Below are 18,650 nucleotides of genomic sequence, written 5' to 3'. Positions count from 1 at the left end.
GTTGGGTTGACTCAGCATTCCTGCAGCAAGGGCTGCTGGAATGAAGCGGATCCTTGCCCTACTGCCATGCCAACCCCGCTTTACTTGCTCTAATCAATAACACTGCAGCTCTGCTTCACTCAAAACCTGTGTCTGGCTGTGTTATTCCTATTGCTAAAGGGGGCGCAACATGCTCCTGCCACACAAATAGCAGCATTTCTGTGGGTGCAGAGCTGCTAACCCTCTCTTTGAATTAGCCACAAAGCTTTTTTGTTTAAAAAAAGAAAATGAAAGGCAAATATGGAAGGATTAGCTCTTTGAGATAGCTGGATCCTATTCTATTTAGAGCTTTAAAGTTTGAAAGCAGAACTTTCAATTGTGTCCAAAACAACATTTGGTGTCAGTGAATCAGCGGAGAGCTAACATGATCATTCTTGTCAGTCCTCTGTCAACAGCTTGGCCACTATGTTCTGCTCTGGTGCTATTTCTTAAAGACTTTTCACAGGCATCCCTAAGTAGGACACAATAGGAATATCCAATTAAAGTCTACTCAGCGTAGACCCATTGAAAAATCAATGGGCTTAAATTACTCATACCCATTATTTTCAATAGGCCTGCTCTAATAATGGATACAACCCAAAATAATGATTGAACTCGGATGCTCTTAAGTCATGGATAAATATGACAGGGTCATTTATTTTGGAGTGTGTTGGGGGGGGAGGTGAGGACAAAGACAACTGGCCTACCAACCCAATCTGGACAAAGGCACTCCAATCTAAGGATGCCACTTCAGTGTCCAGCAGCAATTTTGGGTGAAGGAACATCTCTAAGCTCTGAAACTGACCTTTACTGGGCAGTGAGCATCTATTGTCATGACAATTGATATCTCCATTTGAATTCTGCAGTATATACCAGTTTCGAAAAAATGGCACACCTCTACAAATTAGGAACATAGAAAGCTGCTTTATGCTGACTAACCATTGTTTAATATAGCCCAGTATTGTTTACACTGACTGGCAGTGGCACTCCAGGATTTCAGACTATGAACATTCTCAGTCCAACCACAAGATGCCGGGGACTGAACTTTGAACCTTTCGCATGCAGAGCAGATGTTCTACCACCGAGCTATGGCCCCTCCCCAACTTAATACCTTTCAAAATGGTTGTTTTCTGTTGTTGTTTTCTTTTTCTTTTTGAAGGTTTTTATCCCCCCCCCGGCATTGCTGTGGGTCACTGCAACCCTGTGTCTCCCTCTACTGAGAAGAGAAAGAGAAGAGTTTCGCTGAGATATGATAAACATGTTTTGTTCTGCATTTTTGCAGAGAACCTGTAATTCTGCGTAATTCTAAATGGTCCCTTGCAACTGTCAGTGTAATGACATGGTTATTTCTGCTTGTTCTCTGAATCCCTGGAGAGTTTGAATGGCTACTAGGAAAAGTATGACTCAAGACTGAAGACTGCTATTAATATTCCTCATGTCACTGAAAGCTGAAGGAAGAGGGTTCCACATCCAACACTCTGCTCATTGATACTGTGCATTGTAGAATTCTGCCTTCAAATGACCACATGAGTGGGATTCGAGTTAGCCTGTGCTGCAGCACAGGGACACTTGAATTAATCTGGGAAAAGATGAATTGGTATCTCAAAGGATGACTATATACACATCAAAAAAATGATGGTATTTATGGTGATGGTATTAGTGCTCCTGCCTCAGACCGTGTGCAAAGGTGCCATTGTTAAATGCAACATTGGTGACCCTCTTGCTTTTCGTCACAAATATTTTCAGTCTGGCAACCTCACAATCGGTGGCATCATTTCTCAGATCTTCATCTTTTCTAACCAAATAACATTTGAGAGACATCCCTCTCAGGAACTGGATGATGAGGTCATGTAAGGAGCTGTCTTTTGTAAATGAGATCATACATCAGTCATGCCTGGCCATTCCTAATAGTTTTTGTTGTTGCTATGTTGTTAATGTATTTATCAACTGTGTTTATCTGCTGTCTTCTCTCTCTCTCTCTCTCTCTCTCTCTCTCTCTCTCTCTCTTGCCAGTGCACTCAAGGCAAGTCACAGTATTTAGGCAGAAAGAATATTATCTGGTAGAAAGTATTATTAAAGACAAATTAACCAAGCATGTAGAAGAGCAAGCCCTTCTAAAGCAGAACTACTACTGGATGCTGCCCTGGGCTCCTGCTGGGAGGAAGGGAGGGATATACATCTAATAAATAAAACTAAATAAACTAGCATGGCTTCTGCAAGGGAAAGTCCTGTCTCACTAACCTATTGGAATTCTTTGAGAGTGTCAACAAGCATACAGATAGATTTGATCCAGTTGACATAGTGTGCTTGGGCTTTTAAAAAAGCTTTCAGTAAGGGACCTCACCAAAGACTCCCGAGTAAGCCTAGCAAGGGACCCATTCCTTGGGGGATGAGCAGCTATCCTCTCGTGCCGAGGATATATCTCCAGGGGGTGGAGGGATCCTTGTAGTGGGTGATTCGATCATTAGGAACATAGACAGTGGGGTGTGTGATGGGCGTGTAGACCGCAAGGTGTTTTGCCTGCCTGGTGCGAAGGTTGCGGATATCGCCCGTCATTTAGATAGTTTGGTAGACAGTGCTGGGAAGGAGTCAGTGGTCGTGGTGCTAAAAATTCTTTTTTAGCATCCCTTATTGTCTTCTTGCATTTCTTTTGCCAGAGTTTGTGTTCTTTTTTATTTTCTTCATTCGGACAAGACTTCCATTTTCTGAAGTAAGACTTTTTGCCTCTAAGAGCTTCCTTGACTTTGCTCGTTAACCATGCTGGCATCTTCTTGGCCCTGGTGGTACCTTTTCTGATCTGCGGTATGCACTCCAGTTGAGCTTCTAATATAGTGTTTTTAAACAACTTCCAAGCATTTTCGAGTGATGTGACCCTCTGGACTTTGTTTTTCAGCTTTCTTTTTACCAATCCCCTCATTTTTGTGAAGTTTCCTCTTTTGAAGTCAAATGTGACCGTGTTGGATTTTCTTGGCAATTGGCCAGTTACATGTATGTTTAATTTAATAGCACTGTGGTCACTGCTCCCAATCGGTTCAACAACACTTACATCTCGCACCAGGTCCCGGTCCCCACTGAGGATTAAGTCCAGGGTTGCCGTCCCTCTGGTCGGTTCCATGACCAACTGATCTAGGGAATAGTCATTTAGAATATCTAGAAACTTTGCTTCTTTGTCATGACTGGAACACATATGCAGCCAGTCTATTATCATTATTATTCAATTATCATTTAAACCACAGATCACATATTATCTGAGCTAGGTCAGTAAATGACTGAGACACTAAAATACTTACAATATTAAGCTTGTTTTCAGTGTTCTTTATCTTTTTGTGTGTATGTGTGTGTGAACTAGGATGGGCGGAACAGCTAATTTCATACCAATTCAGTCTTGCCAGCTTTCAGTCATAGGTACATTCTGTCTCTTCCCCTGGCATCCCATTGTGTCCCACTGCATCCATCCCATCCCACTATATGGGTTTTTACTCATTTTGTGCACACTGGATGCATTTGCTAGTAAAATATACATATTGTATGCAGTGTTTATGTAAAATGTGGGGGGGGTTGTACACAATTGTTTTGTGCAGAGAAAATGCATTACAAAATTTGGAGAAGTATATAATCCAATGGGAGTTGGATTGCAATATGTAAGCAAAGTGTGACATGTAGACCATATGAATTCCTCCCGTATCCACAATGTGAACTAGTTACTTCTAAAACAGTGCCATTTTTTGCTGTTTGGGAAAGTCAGATGTCCAGTACTGTGTTTTCTGTTTAGATTCCCTTGTCTGTGGCCATACAGTCTAGTTAGTAGTTATTAAACACATCTTTAATTGATATTTGATATTTGTTATTTAATTTTTGTATTGTATTGTTTTATTGATGTATTTCTATATTTGTGTTTTTCTTGTAAGCGGCCTTGAGGGCCTTTTGGCCATAAGGCGGGGTATAAATAAACTATAATAATAATACTTTTGACTTATTCTGTATTGTAATGCAGCATGTATCATTTCAGGGTACTGACTCAGACCTACCAGCACATCCTGGCCTTGGCATTTGCTGTAAAGGAGATCAATGAACATCCCCAGATCTTATCCAATGTCTCCCTTGGCTTCCAAATCTATAACAGCCATTTCAGTGCAACATGGGCCTACCGTGCCTCATTGGAACTTCTCTCCTCTCAGGGATTCACACCTAATTATAAGTGCGACATGCAGAAGAATTTGATAGCAGTCATTGGGGGACCAAGCTCCAACATCTTTCTCCAAATGGCAACTATTCTTGGCACCTACAAGTTTCCCCAAGTAAGATGAAGCATCAGAGTTTCAAATTCATTCACAGCTATCTTGACTTGTTAGATGTGGTGCTGTGCTATAGAGACAGAAAGTGGTATGAATCAACTAAAGAAGCACACCTTACATGGTACTGCATGGTCAATTTCCAATTTAAAAAAGAATGCACAGTTATTTCACTTTTGGTATGTAAGGTCAGCAATATGTGATTGGAAATCCTCTTTACATTATCTAGAGCCATGTTAGACATCTTAAGAAACTTACAGTACATTTCAAGAAATACATGTTAGTGGTAGAACAAAACAGACTCTCTCTCTCTCTCTCTCTCTCTCGTGTGTGTGTGTGTGTATCAGCAAGAAAATGGTGGAGGCCTAGCACTTGGACTTTTGCCCTCAGGTGAGGAGGTAGCTGCTGTCCCATCACCAATGTAGAAGTAATATTCATTTGCCAGTCTGGTCAGCTTTTATACATGAAATGAGAGAGGGTCTTGGGCTAGGTCTGGGGAATGGGTTTCTGTAGCTTTCAGTGGGAAGGAAGACATTTCTGCAAAATTGTCAAGGTGGGGTGCTCTCTTTTTGTTTTAATTAGATGTGGGCAAGTATTTCTTCTTGTTGTTATGCATGTGAGAAAGAGATACAGCTCTCTGTAGTTTTGCCTGCCTCTCTTGTTGTATGCCATCCTCCATTTGCATCCCTGTGCCTTCAAAGTCCTAGTGGGATACGTTGTGCTCTTAAAAGACTTACCATTCTCCTAGCATTTCCTGAGGTGGACAGTTTCCATGGAAAGATTTGGAGCCATGAGGGCTTTTTTAAAAATGCAAAACAAAACAAAAGAATAACACATTTAAGGCAGCATTTAAGAGACAGAGAGAAATCCTGTTGCTCAGTTACCATTTTCCAATGCTGACAAATCAAAAACTATATCCACAATGTTGTAAAACACAAAAGGCCATTAACGTATTTTGAAAAGGCTATTATCAAAGGAGGGAAATGTAAAGGGTGAAATAGTCATACTCAGACTTTGAGTATGACTCAGCTGGATATTACCCAAACAGCTGGATCTTTAATGGTGTGAATGTCCTGAGTTAAAAGATATTGGTTAGATATCATAGTAGGCATTAAGAATATAGTGGGTTAGGAGATTCCAGTGAATCCCCCAAACAATTAAAGGACAAGTCAGGAAGGAATGGGTGATATTCAACACTTGTCCTACTCAGAGCAGACCCATTGAAGTTAATGGGTATGACTGTTTTATTAATTTCAATGGATCTGCCCTGAGTAGTTGAGAGCCACTGTGGTGTAGTGGTTACAGTGTTGGACTATGACCTGGGAGACTAGGGTTCGAATCTCCACACAGCCATGAAGCTCACTGGGTGACCTTGGGCCAGTCACTGCCTCTCAGCCTCAGAGGGAGGCAATGGTAAACCACCACTGAATACTGCCTACCATGAAAACCCTATTCATATGGTCATAATAAGTCGGTATTGACTTGAAAGCAGTCCATTTCCATTCCACTCTGAATAGTACTTTGTTGAATACAACCCGGTGTGCAGTTCAAGTTGTAAGTATGTTGACCACAGCACATATTTTCTCAGGCAGAGCATGATTTTTTAAAAAATTAACGGTAGGTCAATGAAGAAAGAAGATGTTTATGAAGATTACAGTCTATAAGTACATTTTGGAAGGAAGAAAAGTCTGCTTGTTTCCATTTGTGTAGATTTAAAATATAGACCAGTAAAACAGACCTTGATATGTTGGCTTTCTTTTGTTTGTCCCTTCTTTTGCCATTTGATTAGCAAATATGAAGGCAAGAAATTTGTATCCTTGCATGACTCTATCAATTAGAATTTTGATATGTTATTCTCTTTGTCTTATTTGATACACAGAATAAAAAGGGGGGGAACCACTTCATACCCTGAGAATTTTGGTGAAATTTATCCTGCCCATCCACAGTCTTTGGAAGCATTTTATCTTCATCCCCAATCTAGCACAAATCTCCCTCCCAGCCCCCCCAATGGCTCAGAAATCTTGGCCTAGCATTAGTACTTATATTTTTTTAAAGGCCTTGTTACTATAGACAGGTACATGCACACAGTCACACACAAAGTTAATTTTGGAAACATTTTCTTCCCTTCCCCAATTTTTCCTTCATTTTCTTAAGGTTGCATATGGTTCTGCTTCAGTAACACATAATGGTATGCAAACTGTTTTACTTCACCAGATGTTCCCAAATGGGGAACATCAATACAGAGGGATCCTTAAGTTACTGCTTCAGTTTAGGTGGACTTGGATTGGTGTGATAACTCTAGATGATGACAGTGCAGAGGGCTTTGTGCAAAAGGTGCTTCCCGTTTATACCCGGTGGGGTGTATGCTACGACTTCATAGTGAAACTACCCCAAATAACTTTTTCTAGTGGCATCACTGGAATGATTCAAGACAGTTTTGGAATACTACAAGTTATCATGAAAAGCACTGCCAATGTGTTGATCATACATGGTGAAATTCATACTATAATGGTTTTAAGAATGTTGAACCACTTGTCAGAATTTGAGGATACACAAATGAAAATAAAAGGTAAAGTCTGGATTATGACTGCCCAAATGGATTTCACATCACTGCCCATTCAAAGAAACTGGGCCATAGACTTCATCCATGGTGCTCTCTCCTTTGCAATTCACTCAGAGGAGCTGTTAGAATTCCAGAAATTTCTTCAGATTAGAAACCCTTACTCAGAAAAAGAAGATGGCTTTATCAGGGACTTCTGGAAGCAGACATTTCTTTGTGAGTTCCCCACCTCTATCATAGACCAACAGGTTGGGAAAATTTGCACTGGTGAGGAAAAGTTGGAATCTCTTCCTGAATCTATTTTTGAAATGAGAATGACTGGCCATAGTTACAGCATCTACAATGCTGTCTATGCTGTAGCACATGCTTTGCAATCCATGCAGTCATCTACACTTCAACAAAGAACAATGATGGATGAAGGAAGATGGAAACTTCTGAATCAACACCCATGGAAGGTAATGTCTTGGTTGAACTAAGGCAGGAAAGCTCACCATGTCTACAGGCACAACAACCTCAAACACCCAGCTATCTTAGAAAGTTGTCTGTCTACCAGACCTGGTATTTTCATATCTCACTACTGAATCTCTTACAGGCACTACAGCTACCCCACATGAATGTTCCATGTGTGCCTCACATCTGCAAAGGGCTAACATTTCCAGTGGTTGGCATGTGCGCAGGAGTTCTGTACATTCTCACTATGTTTCTGGGTTTCTTGCATCAATTCCAAAGGACTAGTTATTTGCTTTGCTTTATATATTAGAATATATAAAATGTTTCCTTTATGCTCTTATCCATCTAAGTAATGCATTTTTAAATATATATCTTAATTTAATCTTTCCCCACTGATTTAGTTCTACTACTTACTGAGAGATGTCTCGTTTAATAACAGTGCTGGAGAAAAGGTGTCCTTTGACCAAAATGGTGAAATACTAGCTGGATTTGATATTATTAACTGGGTCACATTCCCAAACCAGTCCTTTCAGAGAGTCAAAGTTGGAAAGACAGACCCACAGACTCCTTCAGACAAAGGACTTTCTGTTTGTAAGGATGCCATTACATGGCCCAGCAGATTTAATCAGGTAATATCCTTGCCCATTTAGGGGTGTATTAATTTTTTCCCCTTGACATTTGAAATGTTGATTACCGTTTAAATTATTCTGTCTATGGGCTGGATCAAAAGAAGATTCTTCTGAGGGAGGAACCTTCTCTGAATGCAGCTCTCTCTGTTCTGTCAAACAGATAAGGTTAGAGATGTAAAATGTACCTCCATAACTATATGCTAAAATCTAGAATGCTTAACATGGAATCTGGATCTTGGCCTCAACTTGCCTGTACTGTTGATGCTATGACTCTTTGCTAATACCTCTGCAAGAGTTGTAGCTCTCTTCTCCTTTCTTCATTCTCATAACCATAGATGTGTCTGCTCGGGGGGCATGGGGAACCAAGATGTTTATATTGTTGTAAATCCTGCTTTTTTGTTTTAAAAAAGTTGGGATTTACTAAATAAAATCAATAAAACGTTTTTTTAAAAAGGGCCCTCATTTTCTTTTTTCTTTTTCTTTTTTAAGGAGAAAGTTGTTCTCCAAGCTGACAGTTCATAGGATGCCATTACATGTCAACACATTTAAGAACACAGGTTCCTTCTTCAGAGGCAAACTTAAAATTCCAAATTTCTACAAGCACTGGCTTCCATAAATACTAGCTGCCTATCAGGCACTAGGAGGAAGCATAGAAAAGATGGAAATAGCTGCTAATTGACCCCAGACTTTTTTTATTTGCCAATTCTTATATCAAAGGAAAGGTATAATTTTCATCTTTACATTTGGCCTTGGAATAATGCTGATTCTTCATTACTTTCAAGCAGGAGCAGGAAATGTTTTTCAGCCTGAGGGCCACATGACCACATGGGGAACATTCTAGGGGCCACATGTCAGTGACGGGCAGGCCCAGAGGCAAAAATGGGCAGATCTATTGATGTTCAGCCACACAAAAGTCAGAGGTTACCTCCATCCAGGCAACCAAAAGTTGTTATCACAGTACAACGACGTATTCAAGCCAGGCAAAAGCACTTGAGGAGAGTATGGAGCAGGAACAGCGAGTGGTGTGATCTGGGGAGAGGGAATGGACTAGGGAGAATCCCAAGGGGCAAACAGAGAAGTGGAGGGTTGCATTTGGCCCCTGGGATTTAGATTCCCCATCTCTGCTTTGCAGGGTCAGGTCACTGAACGTCCGGTTCTATATACACTTACCAGGGAGTCTCATCTGACTCAAAGGGCCTTGCTTCTGCATAGACATGCATAAGACTGGATTCTGCTCATCCAATATCCTTAACATTATCTTCATATGAGCTCCAATTAGGAACATACATGTTGAGCACATAGCAGATCCAAAGGGGGCTCAGCAACTGCCCCTCCCCCATTTGTACAAGAGGATTAGTCATAGTCAGGGATCATAAGGCTATCAATGGCTTCTACCCATGACAATGATGTTCTACCTCCACTATGCTTTGTGGATACCATAGACTGCGAAAAAGACACATAACTGGGTGTTACAACAAATTTAACCAGAACTATAACTAGAAGCTAACATGATGAGACTGAGGTTATCCTATTTTGGACACATAATGAGAAGACATGATTCACTAGAAAATACAATGATGCTGGGAAAAACAGAAGGGAGTAGAAAAAGATGCTATTGGAGGTTGCTGTTTCATAGGGTCGCCATAAGTCATAATCAACTTGAAGGCATGTAACAACAACAAATGCTTCTGAATACAGTGTGGTGTTAAGATGCAGGACTACGACCTGGGAGACCAGGATTTGAATCCCCACACATGCATGAAGCTCACTGGGTGACCTTGGGCCGGTCACTGCCTCTCAGCCTCAGAGAGAGGCAATGGTAGACCCCCTCTGAATACTGCTTACTATGAAAACCCTATTCATAGGGTTAGGCCCTCCCTTAGCATGTGTGGGGCCCGGGGCAAAAGCATAGTTGCCCCCCCCCACATTCTTTCTCTCTCTATATATCCTTTCCTCCAGGCAGTGGCAGAGGCTTTGTATTTCGGCTGCTAGGAGCTTACGGCTGCGGCTCCCTTTTTTGCTGCCTTTGCTGGAGGTGGCGACAGCTTTGTATTTTTCAGCTGTGGCTCCCTTTTATGCAGCCTTTGTTGTAGACTCGCTTAGCGTTTCTCGCTGTGAGGTTTTCTCCTTCCTGGGTTGCTACCGCAGCTGTCAGGAGACCGCCACTGCACCTCTTCCTCCCGGCTCATTTCTACGCTCCCCTCAGCTCGCTACTGCGGCCGTGAGGAGGACGCGGCTGCTGCTTTTATATGCAGATCGCCAAGCGCGGGGTCCCCCCAAAGCGCAGGGCCCGGGGCAACTGCTCCGCTTCCCGGTGCCTAGGGGCGGCTCTGCATAGGGTCACCGTAAGTTGGGATCAACTTGAAGGCAGTCCATTTCCATTTTTCCAGTTGCTGGGAGTGAGTTGAGTGCTGTTGCACTTAGGTCCTGTTTGCAGGCTTCCCATTAGCCTCTGGTTGGCCTCTGTGAGAACAGGATGTTGCATTACATGGTCTTTGGCCTGATCCAGCAGGACTTTTCTTAGGTTCTTTTTTTTTTCATGCCTCTGTGAAAGAGTGCAATGATTAATTTTTACTTATACCCTTCACAAGATTTACATAGCACTTAATCAAAAAATTGAAATGGCCCACCACTGGGATCACAGTGCTGTCTTTACATCGGATGGCTGGTGGAGGAAAATTTGGACTCTTGCACTGCAAGAAAAATTAACCCAGCAGAGCAGACTTCGTAGATACTTAATCAACTTTGATTCATTTGAAGCCCTTCTCGACTTACCTTACTCATCCTGGCTGTACTAGTAGACTTCAAAATACCCACCAGATCGCCTTCCAAGTTACTGGTGTGAACATGTAGCCCTATATTTCTGTTTAGTTTTGTTACCCTTTCTTGCTTTGGCGTACAATCTTTAACTAGCCCTCTCTTACGATCTCTGTGTATAGATTTTTGAAACTGGCTTTTGAAACTCAGATTGTATGTCAAAAGTATATGCTTTTTATTAAAAAAACATGAACAAAGAAAGAAACCCTTTAGGTGATTTACATAAACAGAGTCCAATATAGACAATAGGTCACAGTGTAGCTCATGGTAGCAAAAAAAGAGGTTTGCATGGAAAAAGGAACCTAACATTGTGGATGTCAATATGTATTTCCCAGACTCGTGTCTGGAATACAAGAACAAATTGATTCCAGAGATGTGGTAAAGGTGGGGTAACTAGTCTATCTTTAGTCCATCTAGCTCAGTGCTGTCTACCATGTCTGGCCATGGCCCTACAGGGTCTCAGACAAGGGACTCTCCCAGCTCTACCTCAAGATGCCTGGGATTGAACCTGAGACCTTCTGCATATCATAAACATAGTTGCAGCACTGAGATGCAAACTCCCAGATTATTTTTTCCTCATAAGTGTTAAAACATTCTCCTATTTCTTTCATGGACAGGCACTGCCTCTTTCTCTGTGTAATGACAATTGCCAACCAGGTCATAGCAAGAGAAAGAAGGAAGGGGAGCCCTTTTGCTGCTATGATTGCCCCCCATGTCCAGAAGGGAAGATCTCAGACCAGAAAGGTAAGTTGTATAGTGCGTTGCTGGGCCGAAGGTAGATTAGTATCTCTTGATATATCTGTGGGTGATTTCCAGAAGATCAATTAGGGTTTCTGATTCCAAATTGTCTAATACAAGGGTGACTAACCAACAACCCATGGGCCTGAAGTTCCTCTCCCACCATTTTATTTCTGCCACAACTCCACTGATTTTTGTGGTGGCAAAAAGGAGAAAAATAAACACAGTATTGGGGTGGAGAAATAAGTTTAATTCATTCTGATCAGCCGAATGTCCACTGGTTGGGTATGAAAATCACCCCTTCCTCAGTCATCAGATTGATCACATAATAAGTGAGGAGGAGGATAGCTCCCACTCCCCAGCTAATCTGCATGACTATTAGGGATGGGATTTGCCTGTCACTGATCTGCATTCCAGAGCTTGGAAAAGTAATTTTTTTAGACTACAACTCCCATCAGCCCCAGCCAGCATGGGCACTGGATTGGGCTGATGGGAGTTATAGTTCAAAAAAGTAACTTTTCCAAGCTCTCCATTTATCCTTGGGCAATTTTTGGGGTCTGTATGCCAGGACACAGTCATTAGGATCTGCACCACCACCGGTAATCCACTCCATTCTGCTCACCCTCAGCATCATGGAGAAGGAGAAGGCAGGACAGAAAGGGCCCTCCCCTGGTGGAAGGATAGAGTAGCTGCCATGGCAAAAGCCTCCTGGAGTAGGCCGGACTGTGGAGGAGGAACAGGAAGAGGAAGCAACAGGCTGCAGGCCTTATTTCTAACTTAATGCTGACCATGGTGGAATTGATGCTACAGGGTGAGCACAGTGGAGTGGATCACTGGTCATGGGGCAAATCCCATCCCTAATAACTGTCCTGGCATTCAGACCCCAAAAGTTGGCCAAGGGTCAATGGGTTGCTTGGGCCAGAAAAGGTTAGCTCTCTGGTCTAATTGTAGAAACAACTAAAAAGTGTTCTTCCTCCACCTCAAAAGAAAACAAAAAAACATTGCTGAAGATGACTCTTGAGATGAAACCAGAAATTTATGTGACCTTGGTTCTGATACTGCTATCTTCCACCTCTGTCTTGTTGGTGAACCCCAGGGTTCTAGACACAAACTAGAGGCCTGAATATCCTCTCCTGTTACATAATATATCCAGCACTTGGACATTGTTGCATAAACATTTATTTTCCCCAGCAACTCAATAGTGGTGACAGTTGTTGATGCAAACATTGATGTGTGTACTCTTAGTAGATGATATCCAACTAAGTCAGAGTATCCCCACTGAAATAAATGGGCCTAAGTCCATTGATTTAAATAGATCTATTGTGAGTATGACCTATACTAATATAGGCATGAGTATCACATCTTGAAAATATGATTGAACAATAAGGCTTTCAGTGGCCTTTTTTACATATCACTTTAAACCATAGCTAAATTTAACTATGGTTTAAAGATAAATGTGCAGCATGCTGATCCATGAGGATACAGTGTAGTGTTTTGCTCATTCTCTGCTACTGCCACACTGCCAGAAGGCAAGCTATGGTTTGTCTTTACATCTGAACCCAGGCTTGTAGATTGTTTCTCCCAAATAAACTGTGAATGCTAAGCCAAGAACAAATCTTGGTTACAGTTCATTTTTTGCAAGGAAACAATTTTAGCCCCATGTACCAGCACAGTGTGCTTCTACCTTTAAATCACAGATAAGGTAAATATGGTTTAAAGTAATGTGTAAACCAGGCCAGTATTTGATATTGTTGTCCTCATTGTAATAGTGAGATCTGATTACTGTATGAATGCCTCAGACAGAAAACCATTTTCCCCCTTTTTTCAGACATGGATATTTGTTTTCAATGTCCAGAAGATCAGTATCCAAACCCTGAACAGAATGTATGCATTCCAAAAAAGATCAGCTTCTTGTCTTATGGTGAACCTTTGGGGATAAGCCTGGCCATTCTTGCACTTTCTTTTTCTTTCATGACAGTACTGGTCCTTTGGGTCTTTGTTAAGCACCAGGACACTCCCATAGTCAAAGCAAACAACCAGAACCTGACCTACACTCTCCTCGTCTCCCTTCTGCTCTGCTTCCTTTGTGCTTTGCTGTTCATTGGTCAGCCTGTGAAAGTGATGTGCCTCCTTCAGCAGCCTGCTTTTGGCATCATCTTCTCAGTGGCTATTTCTTGCATATTGGCCAAAACCATCACTGTGGTTCTTGCTTTCATGGCCACAAAGCCAGGCTCCCGCATGAGAAAATGGTTGGGGAAAAGATTAACCAACACCATTGTTCTTTCCTGTTGCTTTATCCAAGCATGTATGTGTATTATCTGGCTGGCAACGACTCCCCCATTCCTAGATGTTGACATGTTCACAATGCATGAAGAAATCATATTGCAATGTAATGAGGGTTCAGCTATCATGTTCTACTGTGTCCTGGGCTTCATGGGTTTCCTAGCCTTCATCAGCTTCACTGTGGCTTTCCTAGCTAGGAAGTTGCCTGATACTTTTAATGAAACCAAATTTATCACTTTCAGCATGTTAGTGTTTTGCAGTGTTTGGTTGTCCTTTATTCCAACTTATCTGAGTAGCAAGGGGAAATACATGGTGGCTGTGGAGATCTTCTCTATCTTGTCCTCCAGTTTTGGGCTATTGGCTTGCATCTTTTCCCCCAAATGCTATGTCATTGTGATGAGACCTGAGGTAAAAAACAGAAGTCTTCTGATAAGAAGGAACTGAAAAATTGATTCTATGAGTTCTATCCAGCCAATAGTTTGTGGTATAATGTGACTCATTAGTCAATTAGTAATTTAGCTTGGTTATCCCATCCCCCCCCAACCTTGCTGTGGTTTATATTTCCTCATTGGGATAAAAATGCAATAAAATCACTTAATGACGCCTCACTTGCCGCGCAGTTGATGAGCGAGGCATAGTTGCAGATGGGGGCGAAGCTGCTGCCTCCATCTTTCAATGGGGCAATATCGTGAGTCCCGACTATTATGCACGTGTGATGTGCAGCATGGAGGGGTGGAGCTTATGGGCCTATTTAAGCCCAGCTGCCCCTCCTACCTTCCTCTTTGGTGTGCGATGCCCACCCCACCCTCCCTCTTTTATGGTGTGCCTAGGGGTCGCTTCGGGGCCGAGTAGGAATTTTTATCCTGCCCACCCTTGTTGGCGGGCAAGTTTTTCCCCTGCTCCACACTATGGGAGTGGGAGGGGATCGAGTTAGGGGGCGTTGTGATCAATAGGTGGTTTTGGCTAATCTGGCTAATTTGACATATTGAAAGTTTAATGACCTAGTGGGCAGATCATTATAGCACTGGTATGGGAAGGTGCAGGAAAGGAAATAGGTAAGGACAGCTAGATGCCCCCCTTAGGTACCTTTGGAGGTGATTGGCGGTTCCGGAGGCCTGTCTGTCAGGGCTTTTTCGGCTCGAGGGCAGGATATGGGCTGCCTCTGGGGCCAACTTATCTCATCTACCTAAGGGTTTTCCGGCCCCTGGTGGGGATGACGTGGGAAGGTCCCCCTACTCACCTACAAGGTGTGGCCGGGGTAAGGGGTAAGCACATGGGCTTGCCCTTGCCCCAGCAGGGGCTGGTCGCCCGAGAGCTGTATGGCAAGATACTTGCTTATAGATAGTTCCCGCACCTAGGTTTCCTTCTGCAGGTCACTTTAAATTGGGTTTTGTTTACTGTAATTTAATAAAGTGGCCCTTGTTCAACCCAAGCTGATGTCTCTGTGTTTTATTTCACCCCTCAACTGCAAATGTAATCTAGGAGCAAACATAAACTTGCTTCATAGTGTTGCAAACTGGAGCCAGAAAGTTCACTGAAATGTCTTTAGTAGTCAGTAGCAATGTTGGCAGATAGCTTGATCTTCCTTAAATCTTCTGAATGGGATTTAAATTTTCTGAGTCTTTACCCACCTTATAGGTAGAAATATGCAAGAAACTCAGTTCAGTAATAATTCATACCTATTGAAACAATTCACAATCCAAAACACATCCATCATTTGAAATTCACACTTGTTCTAATTTGCAGTGTAGTCCTCCAAGCAAGTATTATGTACAAAAATGCATATACTAGGTAATGTCTGTATAAAAATGTATCTCTTGGTGGAATCATACAAAACTGCATTATATTAGGGGGATTACTTACAAAAATGTTTACATTACAAGAAATGTACACAAAAATACTGACAAATTTTTATGAGGACTTTAAAAAGAAAACTAATCAGAAACTAAGGTGGAAATTTAGAGAACTGAATTTTAGATTGAAAAAATGAGAAACTGAGGGGGAAAAAACTGGATTGATGGAGTCATCCCTACCTATCTATAGGTACAGTATGTATAATGGGCTGAATCCAATGATGTTTGCACAAGGACAGCCACTGCCAGACTGTGTAGTCAATATTTCTCTGGACTGGCTGCATTCCCTCGCATTGTCAACCTTTTTTTGGGGAAGCCACATTCCAGTGTTGGTTGAGGCTAACAAAAAAGGTACATGCCAAATTCAAAATATGGCTTGGTGGTGTTTTTGTTGTTGTTTGCTTTTTAATCATGTTAGTTTGAACCTCCTAGTGATGTACAATTTAGGAATAGGGAAAGAGACATGCCTCAGTGGTAGATCACCTGCTTTCCATGCAAAGGTCCCCAGGTTCAGTTTCCAGCATCTCCAGGTAGGGCTAGGGAAAACTCCTGAAATCCTGGAGAGTCACTGCCAGTCTGTGTAGATGAAACTTCTCTAGAAGGAACAATCATAGAATCATAAAATCATAGAATCATAGAGTTGGAAGGGACCTATAAGGCCATAGACTCCAACCCCCTGCTCAATGCAGGAATCCAGTGATCTGACTCAACAGAAGACAGCTTCTTATATTCCCACTGGTTGTATTAATACTTAAAATTTAGAAAAAAATCTCCTACTTGAAACTGAATTGAATGGCAACAGTGAAATTTCTTCTCGTTTTTGTATATATTTTATTTTTCTATTCATTAGTTCCCATTATTTTTCCAACAACCACAACTATAATCAGGTATTTTAGAGCAAGTGAGAGGGACTTTTTTCAACCAGGGGGCTCCATCTGTTTGTGGGCAACCCTCTGGGGGCCACATTCCAGTGGGGGTGGGGCCAGGTGCAGTAGTGGGTACAGCAATAGATCAGGGCCACTGATCTGGGGGAGGCTGTGGCATGTAGAGAGCCCCAAGGGCACAGACAGAGGCAATGACAGGCATAGTGGCAAATGAAATGGAAATGGACTGCCTTCAAGTCAATCCTGACTTATGGTGACCCTATGAATAGGGATTTCATGGTAAGCGGTATTCAGAGGGGGTTTACCATTGGCAAATAGAGATGGGGAAATATTCACTACATTGGATTGATCACTTTTTTTACATAATCTGATAATCTGTATTGTTCTCAGAGCAGCATAGATTTTTTGTGGTGGGTCAGAGCTGTCATCAGCATGCTTTTTAAAACAACAACAACAACCTGTTCTTAATTTTACTTCATTTTCTTTGTAATCAGCTTTCCTTCTTAACTTCTGTCTAGGTGACAACAATCACCACTGACAATCGAAAGTACTGCAAAACAACAAGAATAGCAAACGGGGGAAGGAAATACTCCTTGTTAAGCAGCACAGCAGTTAGCCTGAGGCAAGAGACAGAATTAATGGGTGATTAGCTGCCTAACTGATATTTAAATAGAAAACAATTGGTGGTGGAAGAAGTGCCTACAGCAGAAGTATTTTCATCAGCATTTTAGTTAGCAATTTCATTATTTTTTTCACTGGACAAAAAGCAAATCAGTAATTGCGAAAACAATTTGGAAGAAAAAATGGTGGGTCAGTACTGAAAGCCAGACTGTCAGAATTCAAACAGATAGGAATCAGCTACCAAATCCCATCCCTAGTGGCAAACCATGCATAATCTCTGGCATTGTCAGTCTTTATTCACCTTTAGAAGTCCAAATAAGGGCTCCTTCTCCGTGGCACAGAGTGGTAAGCGGCGGTAATGCAGCCAAAGCTCTGCTCACGGCCGGAGTTCGATTCCAACGGAAGGAGGAAGTCAAATCTCCAGTAAAAGGGGTCGAGGTCCACTCAGCCTTCCATCCATCCGTGGTCGGTAAAATGAGTACCCAGCATATGCTGGGGGGTAAAGAAAGGCAGGGGAAGGAACTGGCAATCCCACCCCATATATACGGTCTGCCTAGTAAACGTCGCAAGACGTCACCCTAAGAGTCGGAAACGACTTGCACTATAACACACTATAATGACTCGCACCTTTTTCTCCTAATTGGCTTAATGTTGGTGAATGATCATGACTTGTTAGGGAGAAACAAGCCACAATCCATAATTCAAATGTAATGGGAAGCCAAGCTTAAATTACAGATTCCTGGTTTGTTTCTCTAGCACGCACTAGGGGATATAGATTATGGTAAACTATAATAAGCTAGAAACAATGACTTAATTTAATGTGTGAACATTGCCAGTCAGTTCCTCATAATTCACAGAAACATCTATAACCCTGTTGTCAATCCCAAATGTCTATGCATATTTTAACGTTTGCACTTAAAACATGCCAGTTCAATATAAACAGCAATTTTTAAATTCACCACCTCATTATCTGCACATGTAGCCAACTTTGGTCAGGTCAATTTACGGAGAATTAAAGACACCAAAATATATGACCCAGAGCTCAAATGTTAAAAGATGACTGGTAAATCATGTAGTAGCAAAGAAGGTCTAATATGCCTACAAGATATTTATTGGTAGGGAGGTGGTACATTTTGCACCAGTAGATAAACTAGGTCATTTGAAAAACTGGAATTGTCCTATGTCAAGGTTCAAAGGTTACAGATGAGCCCTCCTTCTTCCATTTCCTATGCACAAGTTAAGTATGTTGGCATGAGGCCTAGTAGTTTTCCATCAAGTCTGAAAGTTAAGAGGAGTTATGTCTTTGCACTGTCTGGGAACGGACAGTGAAGGCCGTTGTTATGGTAACCATCAAGATATAGACTGGGAAAGTTCTAACAGAGTCTGTGAGTTGTGTTCCTTCTGCACCATGCCTCTAAACTGAGAGGCTGTCTTAACTTTTGCTTTTGAGAGAGAGATGTGCTGTAGAGCTAGAAGGGGGGGGAAACTGCTGAAAAGCCTTAATG

At 41.9% G+C, this 18,650-nt stretch overlaps 1 protein-coding gene across 1 annotated transcript; it reads left to right on the top strand.

The window, feature by feature from the left end:
* Positions 1-1,668: 1,668 nt before the first annotated feature.
* LOC133367311 (vomeronasal type-2 receptor 26-like) lies at positions 1,669-14,231 on the top strand. The gene is made up of 6 exons (XM_061591411.1): positions 1,669-1,868; positions 4,028-4,316; positions 6,465-7,325; positions 7,722-7,949; positions 11,384-11,510; positions 13,333-14,231. The coding sequence occupies exons 1-6, from the start codon at positions 1,669-1,671 to the stop codon at positions 14,229-14,231; spliced, it is 2,604 nt and encodes an 867-aa protein (XP_061447395.1).
* Positions 14,232-18,650: the final 4,419 nt, after the last annotated feature.

Source organism: Rhineura floridana, chromosome 11, assembly GCF_030035675.1.
Source record: "Rhineura floridana isolate rRhiFlo1 chromosome 11, rRhiFlo1.hap2, whole genome shotgun sequence".
Taxonomy (NCBI): Eukaryota; Metazoa; Chordata; class Lepidosauria; order Squamata; family Rhineuridae; genus Rhineura; species Rhineura floridana.
This window is presented reverse-complemented; position numbering and strand designations above follow the sequence as displayed.

Excerpts from the sequence above, each read along its gene's own strand:
- LOC133367311 (XM_061591411.1), top strand. The coding sequence starts at position 1,669 with ATGGTATTAGTGCTCCTGCCTCAGACCGTGTGCAAAGGTGCCATTGTT. Across the intron at positions 7,326-7,721 it reads TGAATCAACACCCATGGAAG|TTCTACTACTTACTGAGAGA; the intron begins GTAATGTCTTGG and ends CCACTGATTTAG. Across the intron at positions 7,950-11,383 it reads GGCCCAGCAGATTTAATCAG|GCACTGCCTCTTTCTCTGTG; the intron begins GTAATATCCTTG and ends TTTCATGGACAG.